General features: G+C 39.4%; 1 protein-coding gene across 3 annotated transcripts in view; it reads left to right on the top strand.

The window, feature by feature from the left end:
- The window catches only part of dmd (dystrophin), a 184,835-nt gene that overhangs the window by 1,720 nt on the left and 167,085 nt on the right, over nucleotides 1-16,030 (top strand). For all 3 annotated transcript variants that reach the window (XM_062445524.1, XM_062445522.1, XM_062445523.1), the window contains exons 2-4: nucleotides 162-232; nucleotides 1,725-1,843; nucleotides 9,117-9,310. In XM_062445524.1, the coding sequence (XP_062301508.1) occupies nucleotides 162-232; nucleotides 1,725-1,843; nucleotides 9,117-9,310 (384 nt within the window). The remainder of the gene's footprint in view (nucleotides 1-161; nucleotides 233-1,724; nucleotides 1,844-9,116; nucleotides 9,311-16,030) is intronic.

A 16,030-nucleotide genomic window follows, 5' to 3' on the forward strand; every position in this document is an offset into this window, starting at 1 on the left:
ATATAAAAAACCCAGACTGGAAATTTGAGAGCGAAAGATATCTTTAATCCAATGTGCACAGATGAAAATTGAAACCAGTATTGGGGCTACTGTATTTCAACAGAGGGTGTCACACTGCATTCACAGGCTGGCCCTTTAACATCCATTATCTCTGTCCTCAGGTCAATGTGGTTAACTTCTCCAGTAGCTGGAATGATGGATTGGCCTTCAATGCCCTCATCCACAGCCACAGGTACTGTAGAACGACAAGTGTGTGTGTATGTGTGTATGTGTGTGTGTGTGTGTGTGTGTGTGTGTGTGTCAAGTTAGCAGAAGAAAAAAAAAGCAGAAACAAAATAAAGCACTAGAGAGAGGTGTGTTTAGTCAAGGAAATATCAAAGCAGTATAGAAGCAGACAGAGTATAGGATTTATTTGGCCGCTTTAATTGTGGTCTTGTTCACACAGCATATTAAATAGTTACACTTGAAGGTGGAAATTGACTCAATCAGTACAAAGTACCCAGAAATAGAAAAGAAAAGTTAAAACAGAGTAAAAGAAAGGAAAAGAGACATGTAGTGGTGTGACAGCGAGGTTTGGAGGCACTCATGTTAGGAGCTGTGTCAGGTAGATTAATGCTACCTTCACATCTGTGCATTAATTATGGAGCCAGAGGCAGTAGTCTGTTAGCTTAGGTTAGCAGAAAGAGTGTAAGCAGGCGGAAAGAATAGTTTTTAACTTGGCAGCGATCCAGGCTACCAATACCTCTAAAATCTCACTAATCAATGAGATTTGTTGAATGCCTGCTTAACAACAAACATAAGTGTTAAACCGTTGTTTTTACATATCAGAAATAAGTGTATTTCTAAAAAAAAATGTCAGTATTTTGTTAATGCTTCCAGCGTGTATTTAAAGTATTGTTTATAATATGACAGAGACAAGATAAGTTCAGCTGTTGCTTATTATTTTATATAGAACAGTTATATTATGGGGTATTCAATGAACAATTAAATCCGTAACTGGATAATGGATGAAAGGTCAGATGGATAGATGGATGAATGGCTTTGCAGAGGTGATGCAGTGTTAATCTGCCTCTATAGATACCCATGGGGGTTTAGGTCTCTGGACTGGGCTCATGTAATTATGAATGAAATCACGGTTAGCCATTATGAACATCTGTTTGCACTGTCCTTACAGGAATACAAAGCAGGAGATCACACACACCAAAGCCGTCTGTGTTTCCCCTGCCGATTATTTGCTGTGGTGCTCCATGCCAACATTATATTTACTGAGAGTGGAGGATTACATGTTCAACATTTTAAACTTTTCAATGAAAAAAAACATGCAAAATCAGCAATGTATGTTGTAGTATCTGTTTATTGAGGAAATAGACAGGAGAGTTTGCGCAGTACAGCTAAATATCAATGCACAGCAGATGGATACATGGTTGCTGCATCAGCTGAAGTGAGTTAATTACAGCTCAGTTTATATATAAGAAAATAAATCAAAAGGTTATATAATTTAAACATTAAAAACTTTTTTATTGCTACAAGGTCAGCCTTTTTTTTTTCTTTGGAGAATGCTTCTGTATCCTTTGACTCGACATATGCTGAGGAATTTCCACAGAGCACTGGAAATGATCAACCAGGGACATGATGTAGTAAATACTTGGGATACTGCTCTGAATGTGAACAAAATAAAAATATAGATACAGTAAGTTTATGATCTTTTGATTTGTCCCCCACAGACCTGAGCTGTTTGATTGGAGCGCAGTGGAGAAGAAGACGTCGGCGATCGACAGACTGGAACATGCCTTTAATAAGGCAGAACAACACCTGGGGATAGAGAGACTGCTGGACCCTGAGGGTAACTAACTAACACACACACACGCACACACAGAGCTACACACAGCTGCACACACACTGAATATTCCAGAGAAGAATATTCAGTATGAGTTTCTAGTCCCATCATATTTCACACCTTCCAATCACGCACCTTAATTGGCTAAATTGACGATGATGTGTCATGCTGTGGACGGGTGTTGCCTAGGTGATAATTGTGGTCACCTTGGTGGAAGGACTCGATCATTAGTGAAAGACAGGCTGACTGACAGGGTGGCAAAATAGTCCTCACACTCCAGAAAAGTCTTAACAACAATGACGCGTCATAACAAGTATATTCTCCCATAATCCATCAATGCCAGATTTGCAGCTGACCCAAGACTAGTTTACAGACTCTTAATCAAACCTGTCACGCAGGAATAAAGTGAGTAAAACTGACCAGGGTCAAAGTTTATTGCAACACTGTCTCCAGTGTTTAGCTCTCTGTGATGAATGGTGCAGATTTTAAAAAATATGGGCCTTGATTTATTGCACATATCAAAAAAACTGCCAAATATATTGCTTCTTAGAAATAGCTTGAAAGATCAATAGTGAGTTGGGTGGGGATTAAATGATCAGTGTGGGTGAAAATGCCACAGACCTGTATAAAGATCTTTGTTTCTTTTTTACCACCTCCTTATACAAATAATTATTTTGGAAAACCATTCTCCTTTCTCATTCCATCTACTCTAATCCTAAAGCTTAAACTCAATAATTAAAATAGTCAAACTGTAATGCTTCAGTAATAATGAAGAAAATAAATAACTTGTACTTCTGTACTTGTGTCTGTCTGGTGTTCTCAGCCAGGTTGATTTTCTAGCTTATTCTCTTTGTTTGTGTTTAAAATATTTATTTTTACAAATAGGATGATCATGCTCACCACAACTGGTTTTACACAGTTGTACTAACCCATAAGTAGATTATTTTAGCTACATTTCAATTTTGGCCCCAAACAGTGCCACTGAAGGCTGAATCTGTCACTCTAGTAAATTGCTTGCATATCAGAAACTACTGTAGTTGGTTCATATAAGATAAAATATAAGGTAAGATAAGATGGGATAAATTAAGATAAGGTAAGATAGGATAAGGTAAGGTAAGCTAGGATAAGATAATGTAAGATATGATAAGATAAGGTAAGATAGGTTTAGGTAAAGGACAAAATAAGTTAAGATAAGGTAAGATTGGATAGGATAGGATATGGTAAAATAGGATAAGATAAGGTAAGATAGGATACAATAAGATAAAGTAATACAGGATAAGATAAGGTAAGATAGGATAAGATAAGGTAAAATAGGATAAGGTAAGGTAAAATATGATAAGTTAAGGTAAGATAGGATTAAATAAGGTAAGATAGGATACAATAAGATAAGGTAAAATAGGATAAGATAAGGTAAGATAGGATAGGATAAGGTAAAATAGGATAAGATAAGGTAAGATAAGATAGGATAAGATAAGGTAAAATAGGATAAGATAAGGTAAGATAGGGTAATATAATGTAAGATAGGATAGGATAAGGTAAGATAAGATAGGATAAGATAAGGTAAAATAGGATAGGATAAGATAAAGTAAGACAATATAAGATCATTTATTGTCATTGAATGCATACAATGAAATAATGTTTGTTTTACATACCCAGAATGATGACAGAGAGTCTCCAAACATTTTCCCCATTTATCCTCAAAAAATGTGTCTGTTGAATTTTTAGAATTTTTGCATAAATGAATCCTATACTGCAGCAACCTGTACATACATCATAGTCAGAAGTCTGAGTGGTTTGAATACATCTCTCCAATGAGTCATGACTTTAGGGTGATATTTAATTCATGACTATTCAGCAGTTATACACTTCCAAGTTAGTATTTTTCCATAAATATGTTGAAATAAATCTGGTTTTCCATTCCATATAAAAGAAATGAAAGAAGAAGAAACCAGGGCTGAGTATTGATATACAGTAAATAAAAAATGATATTCCCAGGGCATCAACTTGGGTTGTTCTATCATATTTGATCAAATGGTTACCTCTCAACTCTTAGTCTTGATTGTATATGAAATGAGAAGGTGAGAAGGTATTCCTCTTTTAATCCCCCCTGTTGTGAGTGCAGTGTTGAGGCTTTTAGCCAGCGCGATAGGGAGCGTTGTAATCCCTCGCAGCTCGCTTAAACCTTGAAGCGACACATCACGCCAGATGATTTTTTTCCATTGATCTTACAATAAACAATCACTAGTTGGGAGCAAGTGGGGTGAACGTGCATCATTATAATACGCCATGCATCAATGCTCTAAACACTATTAACACCCCACCTGGGCCTTCTGAACATTTTTTCTCGTGCTATGAAAGGATTCTTATTGTTTGAGTTTTTCTGCGGCTCATATCTCAGCGAAGAGGAGCTGTCGGGATTTGGGAAGTCGGAGGCCCGTTTGAAGTTTCCTCCTTTGAAACTACACATTGTCTGTGTTGTTAACAGCAGTTTTAATGCTAGGCGTCAAACCACAGTGGACACTTTGGTGTAAACCGTAGACTTCAACCATGTTTTTTTTTCTTTTCTTTATGTCTTTCTCAGTTAAATTCCTCGTTGGCGGGACTATTTTCTAGAGGGATTAGTATCAAAGCTGTAAACAAATGTTCTACTTTATTGGTTCAAGCCACACTGTAGTCTCAACATTTTTTTGCATCCAGTTGTTTTGCATGGGGCATGGTTTCAGATGTTGACATTAACAGCTTCATCTCATCATGTAGATGTTTATTGACTTGTTATACTGTACATGATAAAGCATTTAATGTTGATCTATTAGTGGATGGCACATAATACTTTGGTTAGCTCTGTCTGAATTAAGCTATTTTGTGTCAAAAACATAGCTAATGAAATTTAAGAGCAGGTTGAAGCCCTGATTTTTGACTTGTAGCGAACATTTCTACATATGTTCAACTCAAGTTTTGGAACTGGATCATATTCAACATAGATATCTGACATTATGCCAGTGTAGAAATAACAGAAAGTCACCAAAAGCTCAATATGTCCCCTTTAATATTCACACCAAGACAATCAGTTAACCAGCGTGTGTTTATTATCACATCTCATCCCTATTAGTCTGTATGTATAATCATAAATGAACATGAACATACATCCTCATCATTGCTTTATTCAAGGCCTTTTAACATTTGTATTCATATGTTGGTTTAGTGGGTTGTCTGTGAAAGACAAGAATAGTTTCAATGACATTGTTAAAGTCTGCTCCAAGATCACTAGAGTGCAGCTGAAAGACTTGTGCTCCCCGTGGAAGAAGAGTGTGGTCCAGAAAGCAAAAGGAATTATTAGTCAATCTGACCATGTACTGTCAAGTGAATTCTGTGTAAAGCCCCCAGGCCAGAACTATCATGCACCCCTCAGGAAAACAAACCACTATTCTAATTCCTTCATTCCTTCTGCTATCAAGCTGCTGAATGCAGACAGCAGTCATTGAAATGTAGGTCACCTCCTTTAAACTTGTGTTTAGACTTGTGCAGAGTGCAAGTGGTCTTCTTTTAAGTTTGTTGTTTTGCTGGCTCCTCACATAAGCCTACATACAGTATACGTGGTCACCTGAGGGGGAAATCCATTATTAATAGGCAGTTTAGCTTTTTGCAAATCTACACTCATCGTTCTGTGCTGGTTCCCACTGTTGCCACCATGGCAACATTACCACACAAGAGAGAGACCACTCCAAAATCAGCTAGTGGATTAGTCTACACAACTGTGCTAGCTTAGTGCACAGTGCTCCAGCCAGAAGGCACCAAGCATCCTGCTCAGAGAGTTCAGAGAGTCTGTTTACCACACTCAGTTAGATACTGAAGATAAAAACCCCTGAATGGACGTATTTTCTCGACCTATCAAATCTCAACAATACGGCTGCCAGAGGTGTTATTACATCACCTCAAAGCTTGCATACTAAAAAGTTGAATGCTTGCTTTTTAGTGCACTGTACATGAATTGAAATGATGAAATAACCCCTCTGGCAGCCATATTGGAGTTTCTCATATCTAGGGAAAGTCTCCGTATTACATAATCACTCTTTTTATGAATCCATTTTTCTTTTCCTCTTTCTCTCTCTGCTGTTTATCCTGTGTTTCGTCTCTTTCTCTCATCAGCGTTCTCTCTCTAATTCCTGTTTCACTCGTCTTTCTGTTCTTTCGCGTTGTTTCTTTGTGCTCCCGAGCCTTTGTTCACTTCTCCTCCCTCCAAATCAAAGCTGACAGCCAGCTGCCGCGCTGCAGCTCGGGGTCTCAAACTTTATCTCGCCGTAGCCACAGTCCTCACGTCTTCCATGAACACATCAGGGAACTGTGGAATATCGGTTCGACATGTTTCTAGCTACCGAGCTTGAAAGTTCTGTCTGACCTAACGTGGGTTGTAGCATCTTAGAGGAATAATATCATTTCTATTAGAATTTCTCAATTGTAAACTAAATATAACTGTCGAAAGCAAATCTTTGCTGGGGAATCATTTGAGAAGCTATTTCAGTCCAATGTAATGACAGTTCCACAGTGTATATTTACAGTCAGATGTAATCACCACACACACACACACACACACACACACACACACACACACACACACACACACACACACACACACACACACACACACACACACACACACACACACACACACACACACACACACACACAGACAGACACGCGAAGGCATACAAATATCCTTGAACAAACATGCAAGGAATAAAAAGTACAAACACACATGAACACACATCAGTACACACGGTAACATGATTGCACACACAATAAATGGATTGCTGTACAGAGTAATCACACACACACACACACACACACACACACACACACGTATCCATATGTGCAAACACACATAACCGCAGACACCCACATAGCCTCATAAGTATGCACACATAGCCGTGTAGAAATGATTAAAATGGAGATCATGGGACAGAAAAAAGCGAGTGGGCTAAACAAGCAAGGGATGTGTACACACTAGCGCACAAATAAAAACACACACACACACACACACACACACACACACACACACACACACACACACACACACACACACACACACACACACACACACACACACACACACACATACACACATACACACTTGCAGATGGTGGCATTATTTATGGAGCTGTTTGTCTTCCCCAGACAAACAATAACACCCTCCGATTTTTCTGTGATGCTGATAAATCAGTATTCCACAGCCAGAAATATGACTTTCTCTAGCTTTATCTATCTATCTCTCCCTCACACACACACACACACACACACACTCTCTTTCTTGGCACTGTTGCGTAGCCTATACACACAAATACGCACAAATTTCTGTTTGTGTCTGGCTATTTTGTTTCTTTTCCTTTCTGTTGTCATCACCTTCTTTCTGCTGTTCATTATTCTTACTGTGTTGAGCTGCTATCCATTACCACACACTCCACACCGCTGTGTTAACATACCCACAAGCATCACTTCATTAGCACTCCATTTCTTTCTGAGACTGACTTTCTTTCCGCCCCCTTTTGCTCTCCCTGCTCCTCTGCCTCAGCTCGACCCCCCGTTTTTTTTTCATCCTTTCCTCTTTCCGTCTCTGTCTCAGTCTCTCGTGGCGTTCATTTATCTGCAGTGTCTCGGCCCCGCTGTCATCTGTCTCTATTAGTTTAGCTCCTGGCTGTCTGGCCGGGCCACAGGCTGCGGCCACCCTTCCTGAAATCACACCACTGTTTTATCTTCCTCCACCTGTTAGGAAACGTTGCTCAAGCTTCATTGAGCTGTAAGACTCAGGGCAGACAGACTGATTGACTGACAAACACTGATGCTATGGGAAATAAAATGCAGCTAAAACACTGGCCTCCAGTTATTCATGAACACAAAGACAAATGACTCAAATCTGTTTCTGCATTTAAAAGACAGTCTACTGCATCAGCCTGCAGGCTCTCAGACGCCTTATAAATGGCCATCACATACTGTTACACACACTGATGTATTACTACACTCATTTTTAACCTCCATCACAATAACTCCCTGAGAGCTTGTACTTGTTTTCATTATTACTTACTTACTTACTCAAACAATAACTATGCTACATATTACTATTTAAAATCGTTTTTCATCAGTTTCGGCTGTCCATCCACACTAAGCTGGTGGTTATCTGGAGCTTTTGGAAGTAGATGATTTAAAAAAAGAGCCTTGTATTTAATAACAATAATTGTTACTGTAAATTTTACTTTGCAAAAATGCAACAGAAAGTGCTTTACAAAGTGAATGATTAAAATCTAATAACTGTGACATTTACACTATAATGAGGGTAGAATAATAACATAAGTTAATAATAATAACATGATTGGATGTTTGAATAATGACAGAGAAACGGGAGCTTCTGGAAAATGATGCAAACTTTCCATCATCACTAATGTCGCTTTGATCTCTAATTTTAAATATCAATTTTACTTACTGCATAGCAAATGTATTATTAGGCTGTATTCATATCAATCTCTAAGGCAAAGAATGTGATCTTATAATGCTTAAATATTCATTCAGACACTGGTGGAGGATCAGGAGGAGTGGAGAATGAGTTGGATTGTATCTGGCAGAAAGTCTGTACAAAGTTTAGTAAATAAATGATCCGACAGCAGGTCCTGTGCAGGTTAACAGAAGATAACTTGCAGAATGAAATACAAAAACACAGCCAGGATGTGGTGATAAGCACCAGGTCTCTGCAAGTGACTGAGCCAGCAAAACACAGATCACCATCCAGTCTGTTACTGTACATAGAAACAAGCTCCTTCCAGATGTGTTAATCAGCAACAGCTGTATATTCCACATGTGTACCAGTGATGACAAAGTTATCACAAAATGACTGTCCAAATGCCATATACTGCATTCTATGACATGACATTTGTGTTATATATTACTTATTATTGCTGTTTTTTCATCTGTCTTTAAGTAAAGTGATGATGTAGAGCAAGAGGGGACAGAACAGCTGAGTCCCAGCAGACTGTCTGATACACTCCAGATGTTGGCTGTAACTCTCAGTGCTGTTGTTTGTCATCTTAGAGAGAAACAAGAAGAAATTCAATAGTTTCCAATTATTCAGGCCTCTCAGTGTGGATACATATTTTCATGAAAATGACTCGACTATTGTGGAAGCCGTTGTCAGTTCTTTTTCTTTCAGTCATTGTTTCAAGTTGTTCATCTCAAACAGTTTATCCTTTTTGAGTCTTGACACTGAGTTAATCCTCTCGCTCTCTCCGCTCTTCAGATGTGGCCGTGCCTCACCCTGACAAGAAGAGTGTCATCATGTACGTGACGTCACTCTTCCAGGTGCTTCCCCAAACCGTTTCCATGGAGGCCATCCAGGAAGTGGAGATGCTGCCCCGGCCGACCGCAGGCAACGTCCGGGTGACGACAGAGGAACACTATCAGATCCAGACCCAGCAGCGCTACTCCCAGCAGGTGACACACACACACACACACACACACACACACACACACACACACACACACACACACACACACACACACACACACACACACACACACACACACTGCACTGATATTGTTTCAGTCCTCTCTGTAAACACTGTCTGTTGACATCAATGTTGTTGTTACTATGGCTGCCACTTGACTCTGTTATGGCTCATTATTTTTGGTAATACTGAAAAATACCTGCTTTGAATTACAAGTTGTAGTTCGGTTTGAATCAATTTGCATCCAAATGTTCTGTGCCATGCATCCAAAATTCATATTTCCTGATACTAGAGGAAGTTCATTATAGTGATTTACACTAATTGAGGCCCTGCTATGGCACAGAAAATAGAAAGTAATAGAAAGTAAAGAGGAAAAATGTTCAGAAAACAACTTTGTCACTCAGAGAGCTGTATGTAAGAAATACATGCACATAGTTCACATACATGTGGTGGTTTCATAACTGACCAGGAATTCCATGTGAGCGTAAAGGTAATAATGGTCCTGCAAAAAGGAAGATAGATATGTGTAATATGGGTTAACACGATGCCCAGCTTTTTAGGCCAAGTAACAGTTTTGTAACACTTCCAACAAAACACAAGTCTGAACTGAAGGCTGTCAGATTAACAAAAAAGGCTTCAAGGTTAAATACAGACAGAGAGAGTAACTTAATAAATCCTCTTTTTTCAGTTAGTAAATTATTTGAACTATCACTTCATTGCATCAATTGATCCAGGATTTCTGTACCCCAAACCTCCAAAATCTATAAATATTCAAGCCTGAGAAAGAGTATCAGGGGATAAACTATAGTAAGCATCCCTGGTTACTGTTGGTCATTAAATAAGTCTTCAATGACAATATTTTAAAATCCATCACTGATGAATTCTTGATATGGTAACCTCCCAGCTGTTCTCAGCAGTGACACTACTTCCTCTCGTGCACCAGGTGCCATGTATTGTATGATCATACGTGACTCTTTCCATTTCATGTCTGAATGAAGCCATAAGGAACATTTATGTCAGAATGACAGAAACCTGTTACGTAAACAAACTTATCAAAGCAGCAGTGTGATGTAATCCATGTCTGTATAGAATGGAAGTAATAAAAAGAGGAAATTGACAGCCAGCATTGCATTTCTAATATGTAGTAAGAAAAAAACCGTCACCCCAAAATTTTTGGGAGAAAACCAGAAATAATGAGCTTTAGACATTGTCATAGAAGCATTGCATCATGTTACCATAGTAATATGCCATTGCTGTCTCTGCAACACATGTCATGTTCATCCAGCTGTCAGTCATGAGAACAAGTTAAGTGGTGATAGTGGCATCTTCACTGCAGTGATTCTTGTCATTGTGCCTGTGTCTTCTTCTATAATTGTAACCATGACAGCTTAGGCTGCATTCAGACCAACAATGCAGGGGGGGGGCTGTGTCGCGGGGGCACGTGTACGATCCAGGAGGTCCAGTTGGAGCTACAGATTAAACGTTGAAAGGCTTATTGGACACCAAAACACTGCACTGGCTGCATTTAAAAGAATCAGAGGTCTAAGTTGATTCATGCTGAGCTGCTTCCTCTCTGAATGCTACGTTGGTGCTGTGATGATGATGAAGATGATGATGATGATGAGATGTTTTTTCCCCCCCACAAGCCTCTGCTCTGCATGCATTGTCTGTGCTCAGCTAAGTGTATGTACACTCACTGGATCATCAGAACTACTTTTTCACATCAGTATGTCATTGCTTTGTTGTTGAGGCAGCACCCACACTAAATGATAATATTCAAGTAGGCTGTATAGTAGAGCGTATCATACAAGCAAGTGAGTTCATGTGTTTGTACACTGCATATTATCAGCAGAATGGGATTACTTAACCCAGCTGCAGAAGGAGTTTGCACTCCTTCTAAGCATCAACAGTCCCAACCCGCTATCCTGCCAAACCTGCCTCTTTATCAGGATTACCAAGTGGGCCTCAGATATTCCCAGCAGGACACTCTCTCTGTTGTAGTATCTGAGTGAGACTGGAGAAGGATGAAAGAAACCAAGGGGATGATCCATGCTCTCGAACATCCTCCAAGTTGTCTTGAAATCAGCTCCGTGTGGCGGCAAACAGAAAGAACAGAATCCATCAAATAAATGCTGCACAGATTTCTGAATAAATTTGATAATGTTTGAGCGATAGTATTACTTTGGAGACATGTCCTTTTACATCTCTACAAGCAGTTAAAAAGATTTGAAAGTCCCTCTTTCCCCGTAGTTGTGCAAAATGAAATTAAGGTGGTAACCAGCAGCCACACAGGCCCACAAGCATGGTTAAAAAGATTAAGAGAAATGCTGTGTGGATTCTTCTGTTTTAATGACAAATTGGATAATGAGCAGTTTGATGGCGTATTTATTTCACAGCGGTATGGGTTTCAGTAAGGAGATTACCTCAACCACTATAATAACAAGACATGATTAAGAAAGAAACTGCACCAAATATCATGATTATATCAGCAGACATCCTGGCACACTGTACCCTCTCAGAGTATTTCAGGTCAAATCTTTTTTTCTCGTGGAGCGTTTTTGGTGTGTGGGCGCACTTTAAAATATAAACAAGTTTAACTTTGCCTTGAGCGGCTGGAATTGTGGAAGCTTTTTAAAAAAGACAAACACAAATGTAGCAGAAAAATCTATGAAGTGCAAGATTAAGCTCAATAGTTCATTCATTCAATTCATAATGTTGAACCGTGGTAATATTATTTTTGAAAATGAAAATGTGTGAAAAAAGGGGGAATATTGAGGAGGGGGGGGGCGGGGGGGTTACATACTTTGCTTTAGCTGTATGACTAGGTAAAGTCTAAGACAGACTTGAAGTTTTAAGACCACTTTTGTAGTTATTGCAAACTCTCCATGCTGTTTTCTTGGAAATGATACATTTATAAGGAATAATGACTTTAAGCAGAGCTCTTCAACATGATGCCTTGCATGAATTATAGGTACAACTTCCAGTTATTCCTTTGACTGAACCTCTGTCTGCTGGAGTCAACATACAGGAGCATATTTAGCTACTTGATTGATTCAAATGCAATAAATGGTGATGAACAATCTGAAAAGCCCATTAGTGCTCCCATAGTATAAAGATGGACATGTTCTGTTTCTAAAGGTGGAACAGAACCGTGTCTATCTCAAAGCAGACCTAAGTCAGAGCATCATCTAATGACTGACACCACTTATGTCTGTGTAGTAAAGCCACTGCTAACTCAGCTTAGTTTAAAGACTGGAGACAGGTGAAAACCACTAGCCTGGCTCTGTCCAAAGGTAGCACCTCGAAAACTCACTAATTAACACTTTGTATCTTGTTCTTCTTGTTTTGTTTTTTTAAAACACAGATTTCCCCAAAATGTCAAAAAAAAAAAAAAAGAAAAGAAATGGAAGACACCTGTAGCATACTCCTAACTCTTTCAGACACTGGTTCAGTGGAGAGAATAACTGAAAGTTGCACCCACAATTCTTGGAAGGTATCATGAGGACAGAAATAAGGTGGATAATGACAGCTATCATTTGTCACCATAAGCTACTGGTCACATCAGACCAAGTAAGGCTGAGTGTATGGAATTCAGCAGCAATGTGTTTTATTGCATATGAATTCAACTTTCATTTCTGTGTGTTCTTTTAACAGTTAGTCTCACTTTGCAGCTGTTATTTTACCAAGAAAGGGAGAAACATCTGGAGGCTGACACTTGGGAGTACTTAAAATAAATGATTACTTGTAAAATAAGAATATAATAGAATAATATTGTTAGGACAGTACAGTACATTGGTGTAGTAATACACCTTACATTGGCAAGTGAACAATGTTTTTTCTGAAATAACTGACCATCTTTAGACTCATACACACAGAGCAGTGACAGTACGTGTTCTAAAACAGATTCTATCTAATCATCTCTCTGACATTTCATCCACTGATCCATCCTTTTGTCATTTATTTAGAGTCTCAAAGGCATCAAGGCAAGTTCTTTCCCTCCCTAATGTCCTTTCAAGTCCCGTCATGCATGCTGGGATATGTAGTCACACGGCTACTTCCAGCGAAGGAGCAGCCAATAGCCAAATCTTGTTATCTCATTTTCTGTCATTCACCGCCTTGAAATATGCGAACGTGTCGGAATTAAAATTGACCGCTAAATTGAGACAGCACCTCTGTAAAAATAGACCAAATCTCAAGTCACAAATTAGACCGACCAGCTCTGACCTTTTTGGAGCTGAGTTAAGCTGAGGTCAGTGTCACGCTATCGCGCCGAATCGCAGCAGGATGGAGTGAGCTTCCTGGAGTAATGGCTGGTAATATTATTATCTCACTCGGTTTAATGGCCGCATCAACCCCCCCCTCAAACTCCCCCACATCAGCTCTCTGTCTGCGTCTGAGAGTGGAGAGAAAGTGCAGGCCCTTCCCTTCTGGGAACCAGGCAGACGAAGAGAGCGGAAAGATAAATGGAAGGAAGAGAGAAGTGGAAAAAGAACGGGGGGTTGGATTTAGAAACCTTGCATAGAAGAAAAGATAAGCGGGGAGAAATAGGAAGTGGTGAGGTGTAAAGATATATAAAGATGTACAGAAAGATGAAGAGGTAGAGAAGGCAGAAATGAAGAGTGAGATGGAGCAGACAAATAGGGAGTGCGAGGAACAAGTCAGACGGCAATAAAACGAGAGACGGAGAGGGAAGACGAGGGGGCGAAAAAACCCAGAGTTACTGACAGCGGCTATTATCTGCCTCCTCCCTCATCTGTCATCATCAAAGCGGGGCTGTCACCACCTCCTTAGATCAACACCATACTTCCACCACCTGGGACCCTGAGAGGAAAAAAAAGACTCTAGTTTTTCATGAAACATCTCCAAAAAGAAAAAAATAGGAAAAAATTACACAATCCAAAGTTTGAGACAAAGTCAGCGTTTTATGTGACGTTATCAGAGTCGTCCCGATGCGCTTTTTTTTAACCCCTCCCGTCTGCGGCACTCGGAGCAGGTGGAAACAAACACTAAGTTATTTGCCAGGAAGCGTTTGATCCGGGGCTCGGTCACCTCTGGCTGTCTGCTCCATACAGCAGGAAAAACACCTAATCCACCTTGAAAGAGAGGAAGGGGAAAGCAGCGAGGGGTAAAAGAGAAAGCGGGAGACAGACAGGGAAACAATGACAGGTTAAGAAGAGAAGAGCGAGGAAAGAAGAGACGAGGGGTGGAGGTGAAAGGGGAAGATTGATAGCCGGGGAGAGGGAATGGAGACAGGGAGACATTAAACTTTTATGAAGTCTGTGGTGGTAAAGGTTGACTTGGTTTTAGCGATGCAGCAGCTCGCCCGGCTGTCACAGACAAGGCAGCAGGGGAATGTCAAACAAGCGAGGGAATCACTCATAAATTATAAGTTATTTGTTCATCCAGAGTATGATCTCACCCTGGAGTTCAAATGTCATCAACTCAACCATATTGCTAACATGTATGTATTAATATATTATTTTTTAATTTATTGGAAAAGCCTGTCCACACACTTGACTTTAATCTGGGCTGTTTGACAGGTTTTGAGCTTCTTAGTTTGATTAATATTTTATATTTAGTGAATCTTTTAGATGCGCTGAAGGTACCACAACATTTGTTCATTTGCATGTTTTTAATTAAACATTTGTAATTAAGTTTCCCCACATTAAAAGAAGATGAAGCACATTTTTATTTTTGTTCCCAAGCAGATAAATCAGAAGAACTAATGATAAATATGAAATTCACCTTATTGAAAATGATTACTAAATATGTATACACAGGAAAGATTGTGTGAAATGATCATTTACACTTTCCACTTGTCATAGAGACACACAGTAACCTTTTAAATGAATATTTGAATATAGTTAGAGGGCTGAACAGATAAGAGTGTGCAGTAATTCTCAATAGAAAAAACTGGTCGAAGATAAGAAATGACCAGCGAATTAGTACAAAAACCATTCACTTTATTAAACGCTGTAGTTCTAAGGCAAAAACATCTCAAGCTTGTACGTCTCAGGACCTAAATATATTACAAACAGACACATCTCATTTAACATGCTAATAAACAAGCACAAAATCATTGGACAGCAGCAGTTAAAGGCATTGCCCTTCTGCATGCCCTCCACAAGTTGTCCATTATTAATACTAAAAATAATGTGCCGTGAAAAACAAATCTATATAAAGTGGTCTAATAAACTTTAAGATCTGCTGTTTTAGACAAAAATGTATTTCCAGCATTGTGGGTAGTTTGGCTTCCTCAGACAACGCCAGGCCCATAAAGAAATGATCTCCCCAGTTTGACAGCCTGCACAGAGCCCTGACCTCAACATCTTTGGGATGAGCTGGAACTCTGACTGTGAGCCAGGCCTTATCACCCAACATCAGTGCTGGACCTCATTAATGCTCCAGTGGCTGAACAGGAGCTAAGCCCTGCGGCCAGGTTCCAACCTTGTGGCAGAAATGCTGAAAGCAGAAGAGTAGAGGCTGTTATCACTGCACATTTATTCTCAGAGTCATCACTGATGATTTTAAGTAAACAAATCTAATTACTCAAATCTGTGTTTGATATATCTCAAAAATGAAGGTTTTGCCCTGTCTTGCAGTATTGCAGTTGTTGGTGAGTCATCAAGTGACTAATGAAGTGTTCATGTCTCTGATTGAGTATGAACATGTTATGTTAATGCACAAATACACCAGAGAGAACAAA

The sequence above is a fragment of the Scomber scombrus genome, chromosome 24, assembly GCF_963691925.1.
Source record: "Scomber scombrus chromosome 24, fScoSco1.1, whole genome shotgun sequence".
Taxonomy (NCBI): Eukaryota; Metazoa; Chordata; class Actinopteri; order Scombriformes; family Scombridae; genus Scomber; species Scomber scombrus.